Genomic DNA, 23,201 nt, shown 5'->3' with positions numbered 1-23,201 from the left:
AAAACTAAGTTATGTGGCCTTTGAAATGAGAGTCTTATTTTAAAATGGAACTGTCCTCCTGCCTGATAATAAATATTGTGTCTTATAGAGAAATGATGCTCGGAGCGGGTGCTATGGCTGAACACTGTGGACTGTTACCACAAGCATGCCTGTAAGGGGCCCTGTGAAAAGGTGGCTGGGGGTGGGGGGAAACAGGCACACAGGTATTGTTCTTCCTTTTCATAATTAGAGTATTTGTTCAAAGTATACAACTATTTTAAGTCAAAAATAATCTTTAAGCACTCAATAATTCATCTTTTAATGCAACAATGTACAAAGTGCATGCAATTACTACCTGCTCAGTCTACACAGTCTTAATGGAAGTTTACAAGAATTTCATTGACTGGGTTTTCTTCCTCCTTAACCAAGTTGAGAACACTGGTAGCCCCCTGAAGGTATAACCTCCCCTTCTAGTCCCCTTAACTGACTGACTTAAACTTGATCCACTGATTGGCACCACGAACTTCGAAAGGTGGGTCACTGGAGTAGATGTGGTAGCCCAGCTCCTCCAAAGGTGGCTCAGGATCGGCCGTGGCAAACTGGGCAGCATCCTCAATCTCCTTCCTCACTTCCACATCAATTTCCTAAAAATTAGGTAACAGTGTAAAAGGTTTTTGAATGAACAGCAGTTTAGGTACCAACCAGAGTTCCATGGAGGACCTGTTGCTGGTGTAACTCTAACTACAAGTACAAACAGTTGCTAATTCAGAAGATTTTGGAATACAGATTTCTAGGGTGTATATTTTTTATGAATTAAAAATCCACAGTATACTTTTAGGAAAAAAGAATTATGCTACTGTGGGGGCTTTGCCACTGTGATGGTGGTTCACAGTCCACCAAAATCTGAAGAGTAATACAATTTTGAATAGAGTAAACTAAAGGAAAAGCCCCCCGACCCTGAGGGGCTTCGGATTTATGCCCCGGCACATCACTTTCTGGGCTTGGAGGAACCCACACAAACGCTGTGGCCACCCAGGGGGTGGCAACTTTTTCTGTGGGAGGCAAAAAAAGCCAACCTTCAAACCACCAAGTGGTTTGAAGTGACTGTACCTTTAGTTCTTCCACACTGGCAAGATTGCTGTTCACCATCCTGTCCTTGAGAAGCATAATAGGGTCACTCTTACTTCTTACTTCCTGAATTTCTTCTCGTGTACGGTAACTATGGGGAGGGAAAAGTAGTAATACGATCAGTAAGAACACGTCCAGTAGAACAAGGACAGCGTGATGAAATATGATATGGGGTTGGATTGTCCCAATTAGGTGAAATACAGAAGTGGTTTTTTTTTTTTTTTTTTTTTTGAGACGGAGTCTTGCTCTGTTTCCCGGGCTGGAGTGCAGTGGCCAGATCTCAGCTCACTGCAAGCTCCGCCTCCCAGGTTTACGCCATTCTCCTGCCTCAGCCTCCCAGGTAGCTGGGACTACAGGCGCCCGCCACCTCGCCCGGCTAGTTTTTTGTATTTTTAGTAGAGACGGGGTTTCACTGTGTTAGCTAGGATGGCCTCGATCTCCTGACCTCGTGATCCGCCCGTCTCGGCCTCCCAAAGTGCTGGGATTACAGGCTTGAGCCACTGCGCCCGGCCAGAAGTGTGTTTCTGAAACAAAGGGGCACATCAATGCCTATGTCACTGTAGGAGTGGCAGAGTTATACTTTCAAAATACCAGAACACAGCCTAACATTGTGTAAGAACTACTGCTGTCTTCTAGAAAACCGTACGCTGGTAAGTCACATGGCTTCCCTGGCGTTCCGACAACAGGGGCCAAGTTTTTGCTTGCCACTTTGACTTAGACGTAAGGGTCTAAAGAAGTGTCACTCATCCCACCCATTTGGGCTCCTGTATACTACATGGGAGGGGACAGCAGAGATGGTGTGTGTGGTGATAGATTTTAAGGCATTAGATTTTAAGAGCACAAAGCAGGAAATCCACGTGCCTTGCCTTTCTCCCTTAAGTCCCCCTAAAGAAGGATAGCCAGCAAAACCAATGTATCTTATGCCTACATCATTTGAAGTAAAACTAAAAGGATTCTACCATTTTCAACAACAGATTTACACAAAGTGGATCTATTCCATATACTGTGCTCTCTACATGATTTTCCCTTAGAAATCCACTCTACAAAGGCTTATTTATTCAACTGTGTCAACCCTGGGATTCCAGAATTATAGGCCAGACCTAAGCAAAAAAGTAAAATTCATGCCTTTCTAGTGAAACCTAGTTTTGATTGATGTATTTGAACGGATTGAACACCTAGTTATCCTTAGCTCTATACCAGACAGAAGAACATCTCCAAATTCTGATCCTCTTCAGGTGGAGTATGCCATGCATGGACTTGGGGTAATGCCTACAAAAGCTATATGCCCCCAAGATACTAACTACACTACCATCAGTCTTGTTTTATGTAACAATTTTCCTGCACAATTAAGGTATATAACACTCTAAAAATCGCTGCTTGTGCTCACACACACTATACATTGTAGGCATTTTCAGTAAAGCTTTCTTATTAGGAGGCACTGCTTTAAGGTAACTTGATGCCAACACAACTGCATGCATGAAGTGAACTGGTATCTAGCTCCAAAAGCAAATATTGAAATGTGTTTCTTGGCCGGGCGCAGTGGCTCAAGCCTGTAATCCCAGCACTTTGGGAGGCCGAGACGGGCGGATCACGAGGTCAGGAGATTGAGACCATCCTGGGTAACACGGTGAAACCCCGTCTCTACTAAAAAAAATACAAAAAACTAGCCAGGCGCGGTGGCGGGTGCCTGTAGTCCCAGCTACTTGGGAGGCTGAGGCAGGAGAATGGCGTAAACCCGGGAGGCGGAGCTTGCAGTGAGCTGAGATCTGGCCACTGCACTCCAGCCCGGGCGACAGAGCGAGACTCCATCTCAAAAAAAAAAAAAAAAAAGAAATGTGTTTCTTTTCCCATGTAACACCATTCAAAGCGCACCCCCTCTGGAAACCCCACTGCCCATGAACGCACCTGACTCCAGGATCACTCATACTGTGTCCGTGGTAACGATAAGTCTGCAGCTCCATCAGGATGGGCCCCTAAAACAGAAGTGGTAGGCAGTTAGGAACGATGATGGGAAGAGCAGGCTGACACTCCATGGCCTCAAATGCAGGCCCTTTATTAAGCATCCAGTATATTCTTACCAGATCTTTTGAGGTATCATGGATTTCTTATTGGTTGACTGATCTGTTCTCATTTCTAGCATGTATTGATTACGTATTTCATCTTTCTCATGTATAAGGCAATCTACCAGCTTGTTTTGAATCAAAAAGGCTTTGAAGGCCAGGTGTGGTGGCTCATACCTGTAATCCCAGCACTTTGGGAGGCTGAGGTGGTTGGATCACTTGAGCCCAGGAGTTCGAGGTAGAGACCAGCCTGGACAACATGGCAAAACCCCATTTTTACAAAAAATACAAAAATTAGCCAGGCATGGTGGCATGCACCTGTAGTCCCAGCTACTTGGGAGGATCACCTGAGTCTGGAAGGTCAAGGCTGCTGTGAGTGTCCCACTATGCAAGACCCTGTGAAAAAAAAAGGCAGCCGGGTGCAGTGGCTCACGCCTGTAATCCCAGCAGTGGGTGGATCACAAGGTCAGGAGATACAAGACCATCCTGACTAACACGATGAAACCCCGTCTCTACTTAAAATACAAAAAAAAATTAGCCAGGCGTTGTGGCAGGCGCCTGTAGTCCCAGCTACTCGGAGGCTAAGGCAGGAGAATGGCGTGAACCCGGGAGGCGGAGCTTGCAGTGAGCCAAGATCGCACCACTGCACTCCAGCCTGGGGGACAGAGCAAGACTGTCTCCAAAAAAAAAAAAAAAAAAGGCTTTGAGCATGTTCTAGAGCCTCCTGCTATTGGCTAGGCAGATTTCCATCTCATGCTCCTTTCTCGTGGCGTGTTGTGGGGCTGGCAGCCACTCCTACTTCACAGATCCTGCTAGTGTATAACAAAGTTGACAGGCACCAACAACCTCTGCTACCCAAACCCTGAGGCTCTGCTGGGAGTCTGAGCAGTTGGGCTCTATCACCAAGTGGCTTGCTCATTCTACACTAGCCCACTTCCAGGAGATGGCTCTGAACACTGAGGGATGGGGAAACATTGAGGATCCTTGATTGGTTTGGTGCAGTAGTTAAAATGGGCGAGTGGGGAGCTGGCTCCATGATAGAGTAGCTATGTACCTTTAACTGCTCTGTGGCTCAGTTTCCTTGTCTGCAAAACGGGCAAAACAGTAACATCTAACTCAGAATTGTGAAGGTTATGTGTTTGGGAAGTCATACATTCTACAAATCACCATGTCTCCAGCCAGGGCTGGCCCCCATGTATTCTTTCCAGGAATTGGGAGAAGTGGGGTCAAGATCCATCACTCAGGGCCTGGCACTCCCAGCCTTAGGGTCCTGACATGGACTGCTCAGCCCATTGTACCCAAGCTGTCGTCTTGGTCCTGCTCTAGTTCATTCTACTCATTAGCTCTTATTTAATGTTACTACATCCCACCCTTACTTCCCTGTCTCCCCACTTTCTGACATTTGCATCATTGCCCAAACATACATGGTATGGCACTGAAGTGACAACTTCAGAAACCTTGTGTCTGGGCTGTGGAACACTAATTTAGGGAGAACACCCAAACCTCCTAAGCCTGTACTAGTGCCGAAGGAACTGAAACCTCTTTAGGCCAGTCTCCCTGTTACCATCTCCCTCACTGCCACACACTGAAGGGAAAGATCCTTAGGACTGAGCAAGACTAAGATTACAAGCTTCAACCATACTGTTTGTGTAAGACACACATATTAAATGCCTATTGTATACATGGCATTCTATGCTGGACACTAAGGTGATCCCCAATCTGTTCCTTCAAGGGACTCATGATTAATGGGGGGTGGGGAGGAGGGACAGAATTAACCTAACAAAAAGGCAGTGTAGTTGTCATGATGAAGACAGGCGAAAGCAGAGGAAGCACCAGAACAGACTTCCCCTAAATGAGAGAAATGTGGGCTTCCCAGCAGGTGAGCTACCACGACCAAGCTACTCAAAGGAGCCCTGCTTGCTTCACTCTGCTTCCATCTTGTGCACCTCAATTAGCAGCTACCCACTAACAGCTTCAGCAGGCACACGGGAGGCAGTCTTTGAACTTCCAGAGATAAATGTCATTAGCCCAGAGGCCTTTAGAGCCTTACCTTCCCAGATCTACAATAGGCAGCAGCAAACTTTGTCGCCTCTCGGACGCACAGGATATCCATTCCATCCACCTGTTAATAAACGTGAGGGGCGAAGCATGAATCCAGCTGCTCCAAACCATTTTACTTTCACATCACCTGCTTGTGTTTGAGAATGGAAACTCTTCAATGTTTCTAAGATCGTCAAGGGTCTGCACAAGGACATACCCTTGGCCTTGGCCCCGGCCCCACCACAGGTGTCCTTACTCTCAGCCCAGGAATGAAATCGCCTCTCTTGTAGTAATCAGTGCTGGCTGCTGCTCTCTCAACAGATGTTCCCATTCCATAGCGATTATTCTCACAGATGAAAATACAAGGTAATTTCCACAAAGCTGCCATGTTGTAAGCTTCGAATATCTGGCCCTGGAAGTAGTTATGAAAAGGGGTTTCATTTGGCTTCTTTCTCTAGGCTCCATCATCTGTAACAGCTGCTGCTCTGCTTGACACAGAAAGCTTTCATAAAGCACAGAAAGCCTTCTCTTCTAAAACCAAGCTTTGGGCTGGGCACGGTGGCTCAGGCCTGTAATCCCAGCACTTTGGGAGGCCAAGGAGGGTGGATCACGAGGTCAGGAGATCAAGACCGTCCTGGCTAACACAGTGAAACCCCCGTCTCTACTAAAAATACAAAGTAGCCGGGCATGGTGGCGGGCACCTGTAAGTCCCAGCTACTTGGGAGGCTGAGGCAGGAGAATGGCGTGAACCTGGGAGGCGGAGCTTGCAGTGAGCGGAGATCGTGCCACTGCGCTCCAGGCTGGGCAACAGAGCGAGACTCCCTCTCAAAAAAAAAAAAAAAAAAAAAAAAAAAAAACTGAGCTTTGGATGGTGAGGGAAAGCGGGGTGGGTGACAGATGAGAAGCAGCAGGTATCATACTCTTGCAACTAAGGAAGATGACAAACCAACTACTACTTGTTTCTTTGGGGCCATACTAGCAGTAAGGAACACACTGGAAAAAAGATCAATATGAAATCTATCAGGCCCACTGGATAGTCAGAGTGAACCAGCACCTAAGAATCAGCCTCTAGAACAGGGCTTCACAGAGTGCCGGCCACAGACTGGGTATTACTCGGTACCAAGAGAAGCACAAAAACTGAGTTAGGACTGAGATGCTATTATCTGAATTTGACACTGCCAGCGCAGACATCCAAGAGAATGGGTCTGTATCATTTTGCAATAGGTTGGGGGAGGTCCTTTACCAAGCACTGATGTAGAGCAAAGGTGAGCTCCGTCACAGGAATGCGCCCCCACTAAGTCTTCTGTGAAACAATGCTAAAAGGTCACTCTCTAATCTGGCCATAAGTCAACCAAATTTCAGCTAGCCATAGGAATTGCTATTTCACCTAATAAGCAATAAGCTGCTGCTTTAGAAGTTCAACCGTGAATATTAAACACTTTGAAAATAAGACTGTTATTGGGAAGTTAAGAGATATAATTACCTGGTTAGCAGCACCATCGCCATATAAAGTCAGGCAGACCTCATCTTTTCCATTATACTTACAGGCTAGAGCAATCCCAGCGCCCAGGGGCACCTAACATTAAGGACAACCGAGAAAGGAACCACAGAAATCCATGAGGGGAGATATTAATGCCCTGCATTTTAACTCCTGGCCAGAATCTGGCACAGAAATTACACTGCTGCTACAAACTCTCCTTCCAACCCCATCCCTCTGTTGATCCCACCCCCGATATTTTCAATGAAGCAGTAAAGTAATATATAAATACTATGTTCTATTTTAACCAGTGAGCAATAACATTTCTGCATTCAAGAGTTAAAAAATAAAACCTGGCCGGGCGTGGTGGCTCACGCCTGTAATCCCAGCACTTTGGGCAGATCACGAGGTCAAGAGATCAAGACCATCCTGGACAAGATGGTGAAACCCCGCCTCTACTAAAAATACAAAAAATGGCTGGGCACGGTGGCGCTTAACTGTAGTCCCAGCTACTCAGGAGGCTGAGGCAGGAAAATTGCTTGAACCCTGGGGGTGGAGGTGCGGTGAGCTGAGATCACACCACTGCTCCAGCCTGGGCGGCTTAGCAAGACTCCATTTTGAAAGAAAGAAAACAAAACAAAACAAAACAAAACTAGGTTTTTAAAAGAAACACATAATAGAATCTTAATATATTAGGAAAAGAAACAGTTGGGATATAATTTTGTGCTGTTAATTCTTCATCATTCACTAACTGATGAGAACAAGGACTCCATAATGAAGTTCACAAGATAAGGCAATGTACTGAAATATAAATAGGGGAAGGTATGGCTCCACTGCTAGACGCTCTTGCTTACTTATAAAACAGCAGACACCTAAAAGGAAACATTATAAATCACCATCCAAATCTACTCAACTCATCGCTCAAATGGTAGGATATGAAGCACTAGGTCTTTAAAAGCAAACCAAGCCCCCAAAATAGTCACGCATCGCTTAACAACAGGGATATATTTTCAGAATTGCATCACTAAGGGATTTTGTCGTGTGAACACCATACTGTAATGCACAAACCTAGAAGGTACAGCCTACTGCACACTTAGGCTGTATGGTAGAGCCTACTGCTCCTAGGCTACAACCCTGCACAGCATGTGACTGTACTGAATCCTGTAGGCAAAATATTTGCGTACCTAAACGTAGAAAAGGTAATGTGTTGTGCCACTACAACATCACTAGGTGACAGCAATTTTTCAGCTCCATTATAAGTTTATGGGTCCACCATCCTATATGCGACACTGACCAAAGTGTCACTGTGCAGCACATGGCTGTACTACTTCATGAAAAGTTGTCTGGGGCTGGGAAAGTTTTTGAAGACAAAGGCCAGGGCCAAATCTAAAGCAGCACACAATCCTCGTCCTTGACTACCTGCGCTCCCACGATGCCATTGCCCCCGTAGAAGTTCTTGGCATACATGTGCATCGATCCTCCTTTCCCTTTAGCACAACCTCCTTTTCGTCCTGGAAATGGCAGAACATACACATGTGCAGCACAAACCAACTCTACAAAGCAAACCAAACCACACCCCAAGTGGCTCAACCATTAGAACGCAGAGGCCAATTCAGTCATCTAAGTACCTGTCTCTCCAGGCAAACAAGTTTCTGCTTGTCCTTTTACTAGTTCCATGTGCTTCAACCTTTCCAGCTTTTCCTACTCTCCAGTCACTTAGTTTCCTTCAGATGTTAGCAAAAGTCCAGATGGTACCCTAGACTTTTTTGGTTTTTTGACCAGTTACCAACATCTTAGGACCTCTCCTCTACTAGTACACTAAATATAGTCAATCCTTGAACAGGGTTTGAACTGCACGGGTACACTTATACAGATTTTTTTTTTTCAGCCACACATGGATTGAAAATACAATATTCTGAGGATGCAAACCTGAAGATATGGAAGGCTGACTTCCGGACTTGAGTATTTGAGGATTTTGGTATACTCAAGGGTCCTAGAACCAATCCCCTGGATATATGGAGGGACAACCATAGTTCAAGAGTCAAGGAGGGCCGGGTGCAGTGGCTCATGCCTGTAATCCTAACACTTTGGGAGGTCGAAGTGGGTAGATCACCTGAGGTCAAGAGTTCGAGACCAGCCTGGCCAACATGGTGAAACCTAGTCTCTACTAAAAATACAAAAATTAGCCAGGTGTGGTGGTTTGGCACCTATAATCCTAGCTACTCGGGAGGCTGAGGCAGAATTGCTTGAACCTGGGGGATGGAGGCTGCAGTGAGCCAAAATCACACTACTTCATTCCAGCCTGGGCAAAAGAGCGAAACTCTGTCTCAAAACAAAAAAAAAAGGAGGAGGAGGGCTGGGCACAGTGGCCCACACCTGTAATCCTAGCATTTTGGGAGGCTGAGGCAGGCCACTGCACTCCAGCCTGGGCAACAAAGCGAAACTGTCTCAAAAAAACAAAACAGGCCAGGCGCGGTGGCTCACGCTTGTAATCCCAGCACACTGTGGGAGGCCGAGGCAGATAGATCACCTGAGGTCAGGAGTTGGAGACCAGCCTGGCCAACATGGTGAAACCCCATCTCTACTAAAAATACAAAAATTAACCGGGTGTGGTGGTGCATGCCTGTAGTCCCAGCTACCTGGGAGGCTAAGGCATAAGAATTGCTCAAACCTGGGAGGTGGCGGTTGCAGTGAACTGAGATCACACCACTGCATTCCAGCCTGGACAACAGAATGAGACACAGTCTCAAAAAAAAAAAGACCAAAACAAAAAAATAGTCAAGGGGGACAAAGAAAAGGGGAATATTAAGAAGATTTCTAGAATTTACATCGCATACCAAGCTTCAACCCAACTTACTTTCTATGACTGCTAGACTTGTGTTGGCATGCTTGAATGATAACCAAACCTATTGTGATTTTATAGCACTAACCTGTTTTAAACTTTTACCTGAGGGGCCAGAGAACTTCACAAATGGTCAGTTAACTCAAGAGCACAACAGAAGTACCAGAGCACCAAAGGAGAGAGGGTTAAAAAAAGAAACTTAAAACTTTAAATATTAACTCATAATAGCATCTTAATGAGAGATATTTAAAAACTTAATCCACTCATTTCCCCTTTCTGTAAATCAAAAGCAAACCTGTAAGCTCTGCGAGAATTTCTCGGACAGAAAGGCCCCGGGTGAAGGTAAAGCCGTGAGCCCGGTAGGCTGTTATGAGATGGTCTGTGGGGTTGATGCCGGCTTCCAGGCCCACACAGCAAGCTTCCTGTGTTAGAGGAAGGAGAAACTATGAAGCAATACGATACATGTTTCTAAATAAAAACGTTTCCTAGACTGTAGTGAAATATTTGGGCTAGTAGAACCTGTCATTAATAACCAGAGAAAGTAGCTATTTTCCACCAAAATACAGAGTGGACGGCCCAAGCCAGAAGCAATAAACTGGCAACCCACACATGGGCCACTTCCTTCCTTTCTCCTGTATGATGACCTAAAAGAAAATCCTACATCAGATGTCAACATTAAAACACTGGGGAATTTCACATGAAAATCCAGACTTCCGCCTACTCTTGGAGACATGGAAAACAGGAAGCATTACCCCTGATTTCCACATGGCACCAACTGGCTGGAACCAAGTCATGGCATTCCTCTGGGTAGGGCATGCTGGTCCCAGTTCAGCATGAGTCCCTGTCACCGTTGTTTTGTATACTTAGCCTTCTTCACTCATTTATTCTACCTGGCTGGCCCTTGTAGGCATTTGATTCTATAACCCTTGACCTAAGCCCACAAAACAAAAAACAAACTAATCCTTTCTCTCCAAATTATATACAGTACAGGTGATCACAGTGCTAGAAAGTTTTAAAATAGTAAAACTCTAAGAACAGGTACAGAAAACTGGCAGTGTTATGTGTGAATGAATTCTTTAGCCTAAGCTTCATAGCAGGTTTTGGCATTCTACTTTTTAATTCTAAAATCCTGGCTTCAGCCAGGCACAGTGGCTCACGCCTGTAATCCTAGCACCTTGGGAGGCTGAGGTGGGCAGACCACTTGAGCCCAGAAGTTTGAGACCAGCCTGGGCAACACAGTGAGACCCCGTCTCTCCAAAAAATACAAAAATTAGCTGGGTCTGGTGGTATACACCTGTGGTCCCAGCTACTTGGGAGGCTGAGGTGGGAGGACTGCTTGAGCCCAGGGGGCAGAGGCTGCAGTGAGCCATGATCACACCACTGTACTCTAACCTGGGCGACAGAGAGATTGTTTCAAAAAAATAAATAAAGAAAATTACATTACCAGCCTCAAACTCTTCTGATACATAACAGGGTAAAGCCTAATAAGTACAAGCCATATTTCACTACCTAAATAACACAGTTCTATCACAAACCTACCACTCACCTGACCATCACACAAGTGACAGAAACCACGAATAATTTTCTGTTTATACAGCTGATCTGCTTTCAACTCCATTCGGCGCACAGTCTGCATCATCCTGTAGTATTTGAGCCCATCCTCCCTGGTGAGCACTGTTGTGACAGGAGGGCCTTCTTCCAGTCGGTGAAGGTCACATTTCTGAAATGGAATAAGGTAGTTTTTATCCTCCACATACTACACTGCAAACACTGTTGACCACTCTAAGATCTAATTCCATTGCAAATAATATTGAACTTGAAAAACTGCTGAGGAGCACATTAGTAATGCTTCATATCGCCTCTGTTCCTTAAATCCATAAACCTCACTGTGCAATGAGATGGGGCTTGGGGAAAGGAAATCTTTCTAAGATGATTTTCACTGAAAGCCCCTAGAAGCCAACTGAGATATAGGTTGAAAGAACCTTTAAAGAAACAACTAAGACTCTTCTTATTCAAGTATTTCACTGAATTACTTTCTAAACTTTAGAATAAGCTTTTATTTTTATTTTCTAGCTCCTCTCCCTACCCCCCACAGAACAACAGCAAGCTGCTAATAAATTCTAGTTTTCGTGAAGCTTCTCTGAACCTCTGATCCTGAACGTTTTGAAGAAAATGATGACTAAGCATGTTCTATTCTAAAAGTAAAACTGTATATCAGAGTGTACCTGTGAAAAAATTATTAACAAAATAAAACACCTCTTACCTTAATTTCAAATGTGGCATCATTTGCAAAATTACGGGATGCTACCAGCACTCTGCTTGCCTTAAAAGACAAAAATATACAAACAAATCAGTACTTTTTAATTGTCAACTATTTTGGAAAGTATAATTATTAATCAGTTATCAGCATGAAGTTATGGAAATTTAATAAGCCCCAACATACTCATAGGCTTCTCTTCCACCCTGTGCACTGTGTTTGCATCTTTCTTAGCCTCCAAAATGAATTCATGCTTTGGCCAATGAAACATGATCATCCCGCCATCTGAAGGCAAGCAGTGCAAAGAGGGGCAAAAACCAAACCCATCCTTTGTTTTCAAAGAAATTATAGTGAGAATATAATGAAATTAGTGGCTAAAGAGACTGGATCATCTGTGAGCTGTGTTTGTTTATGCCATTCTTTTGTTTGTTTGTTTTGAGACAGAGTTTTGCTTTTATCACCCAGGCTGGAGTGCAGTGGCGCAATCTCTGCTCACTGCAACCTCCACCTCCCGGGTTCGAGTGATTCTTCTGTCTCAGTCTCCCGAGTAGCTGGGATTACAGGCACCCACAACCACGCCCAGCCAATTTTTGTATTTTTAGTAGAGACAGGGTTTCACCATGTTGGCCAGGCTGGTCTCCAACTCCTGACCTCTAGTGATCCACCTGCCTTGGCCTCCCAAAGTGCTGGGATTGCAGGCGTGAGCCACCGCGTCCGACCTGTTCATGCCATTCTTAGTCATAACCAGATACTGTTCATTCTGAGCAAGCCAAAATTATACTTCAAATAAAACTATGATTTAATCCCCACTCCAGGCAAAGTTGACTCTTCTATCAAATTGGATCTGTAAGAAAAAATATTTTAAATTGATTGAAGTATGAGATGAATACATTAGGGAGACAAAAGAAAAGATACTTAGCACTCTCTGACTTAAACACAATGTGCTTGAGCCAGCTGTTTTATAATTTATAATTTGAACAGCCTAAATCTTGGGTAGGCTCCTCCTGAAGCCCCAGTCGAAAGAAACGTTTTCTAAAACACTGTTCTCTTGAAGTTTGGGTGGCTGTCACTGTTTGGAGGTAAAAAGCTTGGAGGGGAGGCAAGAAATGATTCCTTTCCAGTTTTACAATTGAGCAAACCTGCTCACAGCAAAAGTATTCTATGTAATGGCTAAGGTTTAGGTTAGATGACAGTATTTATCCAGTTAGTATTATCGTACTATTTTAACTCCCTTCTGCTCACACACTGACATGTAAACCAACATGATTTCTCCATAAAAAGCACATCTGATGTGTTCATACCTTACATAATCCAGCAGTGGACTGGATCTTGGTGAGAAGAGTTAAGACTGATCTGCCAAGTATACGCTGGAGTGTACAAGCCAATAGGCAGAAAGCTAATTACATATCTCTTCATCCCTCAATAGACCATTATCGGACAAAGCCAACAAACATAGCCAATGACAGTGCTGGAGGAAAACAACTGAAATACTAGGAATCAATGTTTCAGTTAACTTACAGACAGAGACAGTCCACTAATGTATCTCAGAAAAACTGAAGGAAATTTACGAATTTAGGAAGAAGTAAAGCTGAAAGAGGGTGAAACAGCAAATCAATGGTTATATTTGGCAATCATCAAACAGATGTGTTATTCTTGGCAATTAATAAATTATTTTGTGGGGCCAGAAATGTATTGCGAAATACACTTCCAAATACAACTATAGAAACTGCAGTTTTTGGAAGGCAGGAGTCCAAACCAGCCAGGAAACAGTAACAGAAAAGGTAACTTCTTTCTCAATCCTAGAGTTGAAACGATGAGGCAGGATAATGCTATACAATAAAGAGCAAGAAGGGGCCCAGTGCTGTGGCACGCACCCGTAATCTTGCGCCTGCAAAGATTAGGACTGCCAGAAAGCTACTTAGATACGTTCTCCCCTGGCTTCATTATTGTGTATCTCAAAAATAAGAACCACTGATATGAGTGAAAGGAGCAAACTTAAAGAAGCTAAAAGTCCTATCAGAAGTGTGAGTGTATCATAATTTCTGAGTGAGAGCTTGTTGAAAAGATAAGTTTACTATTCATTTTCTCTGGAGAGTCATAAAAAGATTCTCTGTTAAATGGGATTCTTTTCTGACAGAGACCACGAACAACCCATTCACATTTTAAAAAATAAAAATTAGGCCGGGCATGGTGGCTCATGCCTATAATCCCCAGCACTTTGGGAGGCCAAGGTGGGAGGATCACTTGAGGCCACGAGTTCAAAGCCAGCCTGGGCAACATAATGAGACTCTCATCGCTACAAAAATAAATATTAAAAAATTAGTCAGGTGTGGTGGCGCACACCTGAGGCTATAGTGAGCTATGATTGTGCCACTGCAGTCCAGCCTAAAAAAAAAATTAATAAAAAAAAAGTAAAACTTTAACTTCCTAAATACATAGGAATCATTCATGTGAAAGAGGAAAAATGTTTCAAAAATTCCATATTCTAACAGTGTAAATTAAAACTCTTACCTACCACTTATAAAGCCAAAACACAGTAAAGATCTCAAAAAAAGTCATACAGAAATGCAAACAATAAAACAAAGAATAACATTTTAAATGCAATTCATTCTTCCTCCATGAAATAAGAATTATGAAAACTATAGACCTTATTCAAAAATGAAAACAATCTTGAAATTCATTTCAAAGTTTCACAACACACACTCTTTGATGAGGCAATGGCAGTCTTTAAGCCTGAGATGAATCTCCCCACCTGCCTGGTTTTAAGAGAGTAAGAGTAATCCCAGCACTTTGGGAGGCCCAGTTGGGAGGACTGCTTGAGCCTGGAGATGGAGACCAGACTGGGCAACATAGCGAAACCATGCCTCTACTAAAAAAATTTCTTTTTTTTTAATTGGCTGGGTGTGATGGTGGAGCACGCCTATGTTCCCAGCTACTCAGGAGGCTAAGGTAGGAGGATCGCTCGAGCCCGGCAGGCTGAGGCTGCAGTGAGCTGTCATAATGCTACTGCACCCCAGCCTGGGTGACAAATCTCAAACAAAACAAAAATACCAGGGAGAATAAAAAATGAAAAAGGAAAAAACGCACAGCATCTTGGGAGGTTAAGGGGATTAACTTGTGTCACAGCCATCAGACCAGCTGCCTAAACTTATCCCTCCCTTCATGGAGTATCACACAGATGGTAGGAATCTAGTTCAGTAAGTCTGCCTAATTTGGGTGAGCCGCTGCTTATTGTTTACTGTCAGGATTTTTGTGAAAGGCTTATATACAAAATGTCTTTTTACATGTATGATATAAAAAATTAAAACCTTGATCTATCTTGTTACTTATAGTTAAGTAAAAAGACATCCATAAGTATGAAGAATTACAAAATACAAAGAGTCAACACGTTAATTATTCCACCCTTTAAAAATAAAAAGGTGAAACTTTTAGTTCTACCCTTAAAAGCTTCAGGAATGGTTCCTAATTAGTCCATGACAAGTTGAGTGACACAGAAAACTTCCTAATTATCTGAAGAGTTTACACCACCAAGTGGAAAGATACCTGGGCACTTTCTAAGGTGACTTCATATCTGGAATTCAATTTTCTTCCTACTGTAAGGTGGGGGCGGGGGGGCCCTGCAAACTGATAGAGGAAACGATAAACCTGACTTTGCAGAAGAAATAATAAACCTACATCAGGTGCCTAAAGGAAGGATGTTTCTAAGCCCATAACTACCGGTACAGCCCTCTACCCACAGATATCCCCAAAGGGAATGACTTTTTTTTTTTTTTTAACACGAGTCTTGCTCTTGTCGCCCAGGCTGTAGCATAATGGTACGATCTCGGCTCACTGCAAACTCCGCCTCCCGAGCTCAGGCTATTCTCCTGCCTCAGCCTCCAGAGTAGCTGGGATTACAGGAACCCGCCACCATGCCCAGCTAATTTTGTATTTTTAGTAGAGACGGGGTTTCACCACGTTGGCCAGGCTGATCTCGAACTTCTGACCTCAGGTGATCCACCCGCCTCAGCCTCCCAAAGTGCTGGGATTACAGGCTTGAGCCACCGCACCCGGCAGTTCTGTCATTATTTTAGGCAACAGGATTCCTAGAGGGGCATATCTCGTTTACCTTTTGACAATCTCTGCCTGTACTTAGAGCTGTATCAAGTCCTGGGGGAATTACCAGAATCCCGAGGCCTGCAGTTACACCAATTAACACGACCTCACTGTGCCTAGGGGTCAGAATGCTAGAAGCTTAGGTGTTAGGCACCTCTAAATGCTGAGGCCATAAAATAGTGCTGGACTGTACCCCCCACCCCTCAAGCATCGTTGCTGTTTGCTTTAGCTACTTGTACCCCAAGAATGTGTAGGTAAGGGGAGGGGAGGGCAGCGTCCTCTGAGTTCTGCTTCCGCACTCCTGAACTCACTGCCAAGAAAAGCTCAGATGTTGAGGGAGAGGGAAGGGGGGGAAGTTTGTTTCTGAAGAGGCTGACCCTCTGTGAACCCGCCTCAGAACTGAGCACAGGTGTTCAAGAAATGTATACCGAACGGGACACTCAATAAATAACACTATTCAACACACATGCTATCGATTATGTGCCGGGTGCTAGTTGGAATCGTATCCACACGTGTCACTCGTTGAATCCTCAAGACAATCCCAAGAGGTGGGGACTCTTATCTCCATTTTAGAGTTAACTGATAACATTTTAATAACCGATAACATTTCAGAGATAACGCTTATCTCCACTTAGAGATTAACTCCACTTAGCGCAAACATTTCAGGAAACCGGGTCCCCGGGAAGTTTAAAAACTTGCTCAAGGTCACAGGGTTAGTCAATGGTGAGGGTGCTGTTTGAATGGAGCCACCCCGTCTCCAGAGTCTACGCTATTACAAAGCCTCTAGGTCAAGAGAAATTAGGAAGATCTGAAAAGAGTAGGGTCAATCGGAGACTCGAAGGAGGCCGAGGCCACCCTTTCCGTGTCCTGTAAACCAACCTCTTGAGCACACTGACTTCGCCCGGCGCACAGCTGGGCCCGGCGGCGGGAGCCGGGTGTCGAGAAGGGGGAAGTCCACAAGGACCTTGGCGGGATCCTGGTCCGCGTCGCTTCTGCTGAGGCCAGGAACGGAATGCAGGACGTGGAGGCGAAGTAAAGGCTATCCGGCTCCCCTAGCTCCTTCTACCCCGCTCTGGGTGGCTCGGCCCGGCCCGCCCTCCGGCCCCGCCTCAGCCCCGCTCGCGCCCCACCCTGGCCGCCCAGGAGGTCTCACCGGCTTCTGAGAAGCGCCAGACAACACGCGGGAGACGGCGGCGAGCATCTTCCTCATGAAGCACAGGCACTGGCGGCAGCGGCGACTCCTCACAGCCCAAGAGGCACGACGCGGGTGTCCCAAAGTCTCCTTCAGGTGCCCCAGCAGACGCCACGCCTCAGTCGCAGCGCGACGTGACAGAGTCATAATAACGTCATGCGCTGCGCCGGGCCACGGGCCAACCAGAACGGCGTCCAGGGGTGCCCCGCCCCCGCTAAAGGCCTGCGGCTGCCCATTGGGTATCAGCGCCAGAGAGGGAGGGGCTGAGCGCTCTTTCCGACGCCACGCGGCGGGCGGGTGAGGAGGCGGGACCTGAGAGCGCCTGCGTGGGAAGGTGGGGCCCCGCCTCCAGGGCGCCGCGGGAAAGGAGCCTTGGTAGTTTTCGCCGTGCAGCGCCCTGTCCTACCGAGCGCCCGGTCCTGCCGGTGCTGCAGCTCTGCAGCCCTCGCTCAGTACACGAGATGATGAAGATCAGCAGCATGCTCAGAGCCAAAAGACAGAACACCTGGTTTCTGTAAATGGTCTGCCACTAACTTGTCTTTAAAAGATCACGTAGCAGTTGGAAAATTCTGCCCTGTCTACTTGAACGCGGATCAAAAAATTTGTTTCCCAATATATGTCGAGAGGTCAATGGGAAAAATCTTTTTTCTCTATTGGTTCACTGCGAGTTAACAGCGTGGCTCAGCCAATGATGAAAGCACACACACAGACAAACACCAAAGCAACAAGAGGCTCTATTCAGAGGATCAAAGGGCACAGGAACCCATTCTGTTGTGCCCTAGTGGGATTGCACCTGGGGTTCACATTTGGGCTCCACATTTTAAGGGGGATAATGACTAAGCTGAGTGGAATCCAGGGGACCGTGGTCAGAATGGTGAGGGGCTGAGATTGTGACTTATGAAGAACGATTAAAGAAGTTAGGAAAAAACAGGCTAACTAGAATTGGCTCGGTTATGATGTGGTAACAACTGACCTCCAAATTTCAGTCACTTGAGGAATTTGAAGTGGCACGAGCCATCGTGCTCATAACACAGGTCCCTCACAGCGTGGCACCCTCTCTGTGGAACTTAGCTTGTCTCATGGATGAAGGGAAAAGGGATCATTTAAACCGGCTCTCAAAGCTTCTGTCCAGAAGTGACACATGTCACTTCCTCTCAATTTTCACAGACCAGAGCTAGTTACCCGACCATGTCTGGGTTCCACAAGGTGAAATATAATCCTCCTGCCAGGAGGAGAACAGAAAATTGAATGAACAATAAAACCAGAGAGGATTGGATATGTCTTCACACATTTTCAGGCCATTCATGTTCCAGGAGGAAGAGCTATTGTGTGTGTGTGTGTGAGTAAAATCCTTTCATTTCAGCATAACAATGAATTTTCTAACAATGACAATGGTCCAATGAGATAATTCTCTCCCAGTGTCACTGAAAGTATTCAAAGCAGAAGTTCAAAGCATGACCAGCTCTCGGCATAGCTAGAGAAAGAATTTGGGCACTGGGCCAGACCCTGGACTGAGAGATCGTGTTGAGTCCTTCCAACTTGATGACCAGGTTGCAGTGGAAGAAAACTTCTTAAAAGAGTGAGAGGGCACCATTAAAAGGCAGAGATGGACGTGAGAAACTTGCATGGTATGATTTCAGCAGCTGCTGCTGCTGATAGAATATGAAAGGTAAAAGAATGAAAAGGTTGGAGGCCAGATGTCCAGCTCAGGAGAAAAAGCTCGTCTGAATGGTTTGGGACATGTTGACCTTGTGGTGGCTGTGGCACAGCTATCTGAAGATGTCCCCCAGGAGGCTGGAGTTGTAAGTTTGGAACATATGCTAAAAATGTTAATTTGGGAGTCATCTCCATGGGGTGGTGATATTGGTTGTGCATGTCCGGGAACTCTGTAGGCCACATACGGATACAATTCATTCATTCATTCGCTCATTCATCCAACACCTATTATTGAGCACCGATTATGTGTCAGACACCATACTACACACTGAAGATATAGCAAGGAACAAATAAAATATAGGTCCTACTGAAATACATGATTGAACAAATCAATGGGTTTGAAGGAACAGCTTTTCCTTACAGTAAAATTCCAATTAATATAGAAGGAATGATGAAAATAGAAAAAGAAAATCACCATTTGGCAAAGACCACAGTAACTGTTGCAGGTGAGAATTATCATCAATAGAGGCTACAGTTAGTGGGTAAATGTATGATGAGAAACAGGACATTTGCATCATCTCAAATGATCTCGATTAGATTCATTACAAAGTTTAAAGTAGTAGCTTTGCAGTGCAGAAACAAAGTAACCCATTTTTCAATGACTAGGATATTTTCTCTGCATTTCTTGTTTTTCATATATATTATTATTATTATTATTATTATTATTATTATTATTATTTTGAGACAGAGTCTCGCTCTGTCGCCCAGGCTGGAGTGCAGTGGCGCAATCTCGGCTCACTACAAGCTCTGCCTCCCGGGTTCATGCCATTCTCCTGCCTCAGCCTCCTGAGTAGCTGGGACTACAGGCGCATGCCACCACGCCCGGCTAATTTTTTATATTTTTAGTAGAGATGGGGTTTCACCGTGTTAGACAGTATGGTCTTGATCTCCTGACCTCGTGATCTGCCCGTCTCAGCCTCCGAAAGTGCTGGGATTACAGGTGTGAGCCACCGCACCTGGCCTCTTTTTTTTTTTTTTTTGACAGATTCTCATTTTGTTGCCCAGGATGGAGTACAGTGGTGACATCTTGGCTCACTGCAACATCTGAGTCCCGGGTTCAAGCGATACTCCTCACTCAACCTTCCGAGTAGCTGGGAAAACAGGTGAGTTCCACCATGCCCCACTAATTTTGTATGTTTTTAGTAGAGACGGGGGTTTCACCATGTTGGCCAGGCTGGTCTCAAACTCCTGACCTCAGGTGATCTGCCCACCTCAGCCTCCCAAAGTGCTGGGATTACAGGTGTGAGCCACCACGCCCAGCTGTTTTCAGATATTTAAAAGCAGAGTTGGAAGCAACTCTGAAGGTGAGGGACACTTTGAGATGCTGTGTCAAGTGGTGACAGGTGATGATCGTGGTTAATAGTCATTAACTATAGGCTATAGTAACGTTATAGTCATTAACTCTAGGCTATAGTAACCATAGGCTATAGTAACATGCTAGAACATTCACAAAAGACTCTTGTATCAGGAGAGGAGGCCAGAGAGAAAGAAAGGGTTGCAAAAGACAGGAAGAGAAAGTCTTAAGAAAGGAGGGCTCGTTAATCTTGGGGGAAATTGTAATCCCAGCACTTTGGGAGACCAAGGCAGGAGGATCCCTTGAGGCCAGGAGTTTGAGGCCAGCCTGGGCCACACAGTGATACCCGTCTCTACAAAAAATAAAATAATTAGTCTGGTATGGTGTTGCATGCCTGTAGTCCCAGCTACTAGGGATGCTGAGGAGGGAGGATTACTTGAGCCTAGGAGTTTGAGGCAGCAGTAAGCTATGGCTGCACCACTGCACTGCAGCCTGGGTGACAGGGCGAGACCACATCTCTCTAAAAAACAAAACAAAAAAAAAACTTATCTGGGTGAAGCAGGGCAATTTTGATTAGAGACCCTGTAATATGCCTTTTGACCTTTCGTTAGCAAATCACCCTAAAAGTATTCGATCAAGCTGAGCTTTAAGGCAAATCATGCTCCTTAACATGTCTCTGGTTTTCTAGTAGGAAACACCCATCCCCCAGCAGATGAATTAGAATAGGACAATCATATACATATGTCATAAAAGTCAACAAATATTTTCGAATGTCTGATGTACTAAGCACCAGTTGGTGAAGGGATTATGGCTAGGGGTGATTTTAACTTTGGAACCATATAAATGTTTTTACACAACCATAAAACACAATGAAATAAAAATTGAAATGAAATACAACAAACCAATTTAATGACATATCAAGTTGTTGGCATAACCCCGCAGAGAATGATCTCAAGTTATTTAACACCACAGCAATGTGACTGCATATACTTGGTGGGGTATAGCCTAAAGACAAAAGGAACTGGAAAAAAAATCTTAAGGCAAGGCTCACACCTGTACTCCCAGCACTTTGGGAGACTGAGGTGGGAGGATCATTTGAACCCAGGAGTTCTAGACCAGCCTAGGCAACACAGGGAGACCCCCATCTCTACAGAAAAAAATCTTAAATTGTTCTCATTTCTCAGGTGTTATTATTATTTGAGACTGCACATACCCACACTGATAAAGTAAATATATAATTATGTTAAGGCCATTGGGAACCAAGATTTTCAGTATAAAAAACAGAGACACAAATGTAAAATTCAACAAGTCAAAGCCTAGTGGTCCTGAATTTGAATTGGAAATACCAGTATAAACTCATGATTATTTCCCCCTTTCAAGATATATATCTATATATATATCTTGGCCAGGCACGGTGGCTCACACTTGTAATCCCAGTACTTTAGGAGGCCAAGGTGGGCTGATCACTTGAGCTCAGGAGTTCAAGACCAGCCTGGGGAACATGGTAAGGCCCTGTCTCTATACAACATAAAAAATTAGCCGGCCATGGTGGTGCGTACCAGCAGTCCCAGCTACTAGGGAGGCCAAGGTAGGAGAATCACCTGTGCCTGGGAAGTGGCGGCTGCAGTGAGCCATCATCATGCCAGTGCACTCTAGCCTGAGCAACAGAATGAGACTGTGTCTCAAAGCAGAAACGATGTGCGTGTGTGTATGTGTGTGTGTATCTTAACTCTGTCGACTAGAAAGACCTAGAAGCAAAGACCAGCCCAATAGTAATTATTCTGAAATCTGGCAAAGGGAAAGAACCGAGGACTTATCCTGCCTTTCTTACATAGACTGAATTTCATTGTCAACAAATAGTTGATGAGGAATAGTTCTTTGTAGAACAATTTCCAGCGGTAAATAAAAAAGGAACCATATAATTTTAATATCCTTGTGTTGTAACCCCTGAGGAATTACTAGATCAAGCTGTTGGGGGACTTTGTAATGTTTTAGTGGCTTTAACAAAATACCTGAGACTGGGTAACTTATAAATAACAAACACTGATTGGGCGTGATGTCTCATACCTGTAATCTTAGCACTTTCCAAGGCTGAGGCAGGTGGATCGCTTGAGCCCAGGAATTTGAGACCAACCTAGCCAATGTGGTGAAACCCCATCTCTACAAAAAATACAAAAATTATCCGGGCATAGTGGCAGGTGCCTGTAGTCCCAGCTACTTGGGAGGCTGAGATGGGAGGATGGCTTGAACCCGGGAGGTTGAAGCTGCAGTAAGCCACAATTGTGCCACTGCACTCCAGCCTGTGTGGCAAAGCAAGACCCTGTCTCAAACAACAACAACAACAACAACAACAACAACAACAACAACAACAATAAAAACCAACCAACCAAACAAACCCAGACATTGATTTCTTACGGTTCTGGCTGTTGGGAACTCCACGGTCAGGGCATTCAGTGTCTGGTGAGGGCCCTCTGGCTGAGTCCGCACATGGCAGAAGAGTGGAAGGGCAAAAAAAGGCCTGAGGTGCTCCCTTCAACCTCTTCCATCAGGGTGCTAATTCCATTCAAGGGGGCCCAGGAGGGGTGGGCAGGGCTCCATCCTCATCATCTAATCACCTCCCAAAGGCCCTGCTTCCTAGTACCCTCACACTGGAGGTTAAGTTTCAGCAGATGAATTTTAGGGGGCACACTCAGACCTCAGCACTGAGAAGAACTTCTAGCTGTGGTCTGAGCACTGAGCACAAGGTTGGCAGTAGATTTTCCTGGTCCTGTTAGACCTCATTAAAGATTTAGACACTTTTCCTAAGAATAATGGGAAGCCAAAGAAGGATGTTCATATCAGCTTTGCATTTTGTAAATATGGAAGATGAGCTATGCCCTCTCATGACAGGACCTTAAAGGAAATTAATGGAAGGAGGTGCCATAGTGTGTTCAGGAGAGCATGGGGTTCCTGGATCTAAGACAGGCGAACCACAATGAGTATGAGCATATCTTTCTAGATGATTTTTAAAATAGAGACAGGGTCTCCCTATGTTGCCCAGGCAAGTCTCAAACTCCTGGGCTCAAGCGATCCTCCCACCTCAACCTCACAAAGTGCTGGAATCACAGGGAGCCACTGCACT

General features: G+C 44.9%; 1 protein-coding gene across 1 annotated transcript; it reads right to left on the bottom strand.

Moving 5' to 3' along the window:
• Window positions 1-268: 268 nt before the first annotated feature.
• PDHA1 (pyruvate dehydrogenase E1 alpha 1 subunit) lies at window positions 269-17,227 on the bottom strand. Its single transcript, XM_010389060.1, has 11 exons — window positions 17,032-17,227; window positions 11,790-11,849; window positions 11,073-11,246; window positions 9,822-9,948; window positions 8,104-8,195; window positions 6,691-6,783; window positions 5,464-5,619; window positions 5,218-5,289; window positions 3,013-3,080; window positions 1,090-1,198; window positions 269-623 (listed from the first exon to the last, which is right to left on the bottom strand). Exons 1-11 carry the CDS (start codon window positions 17,215-17,217, stop codon window positions 459-461), a joined length of 1,302 nt encoding a protein of 433 aa, XP_010387362.1. The 5' UTR covers window positions 17,218-17,227; the 3' UTR covers window positions 269-458.
• Window positions 17,228-23,201: the final 5,974 nt, after the last annotated feature.

Source organism: Rhinopithecus roxellana, chromosome 7 (assembly GCF_007565055.1).
Source record: "Rhinopithecus roxellana isolate Shanxi Qingling chromosome 7, ASM756505v1, whole genome shotgun sequence".
Lineage (NCBI taxonomy): Eukaryota > Metazoa > Chordata > Mammalia > Primates > Cercopithecidae > Rhinopithecus > Rhinopithecus roxellana.
This window is presented reverse-complemented; position numbering and strand designations above follow the sequence as displayed.

Coding starts and splice junctions, on each gene's coding strand:
- PDHA1 (XM_010389060.1), bottom strand. CDS start 17,217: ATGACTCTGTCACGTCGCGCTGCGACTGAGGCGTGGCGTCTGCTGGGG. Junction 11,247..11,789: donor ATGCCACATTTGAAATTAAG/GTAAGAGGTGTT, acceptor ATTCCATTTCAG/AAATGTGACCTTCACCGACT. Junction 3,081..5,217: donor CCTATTGTAGATCTGGGAAG/GTAAGGCTCTAA, acceptor CTTCTGTTTTAG/GGGCCCATCCTGATGGAGCT.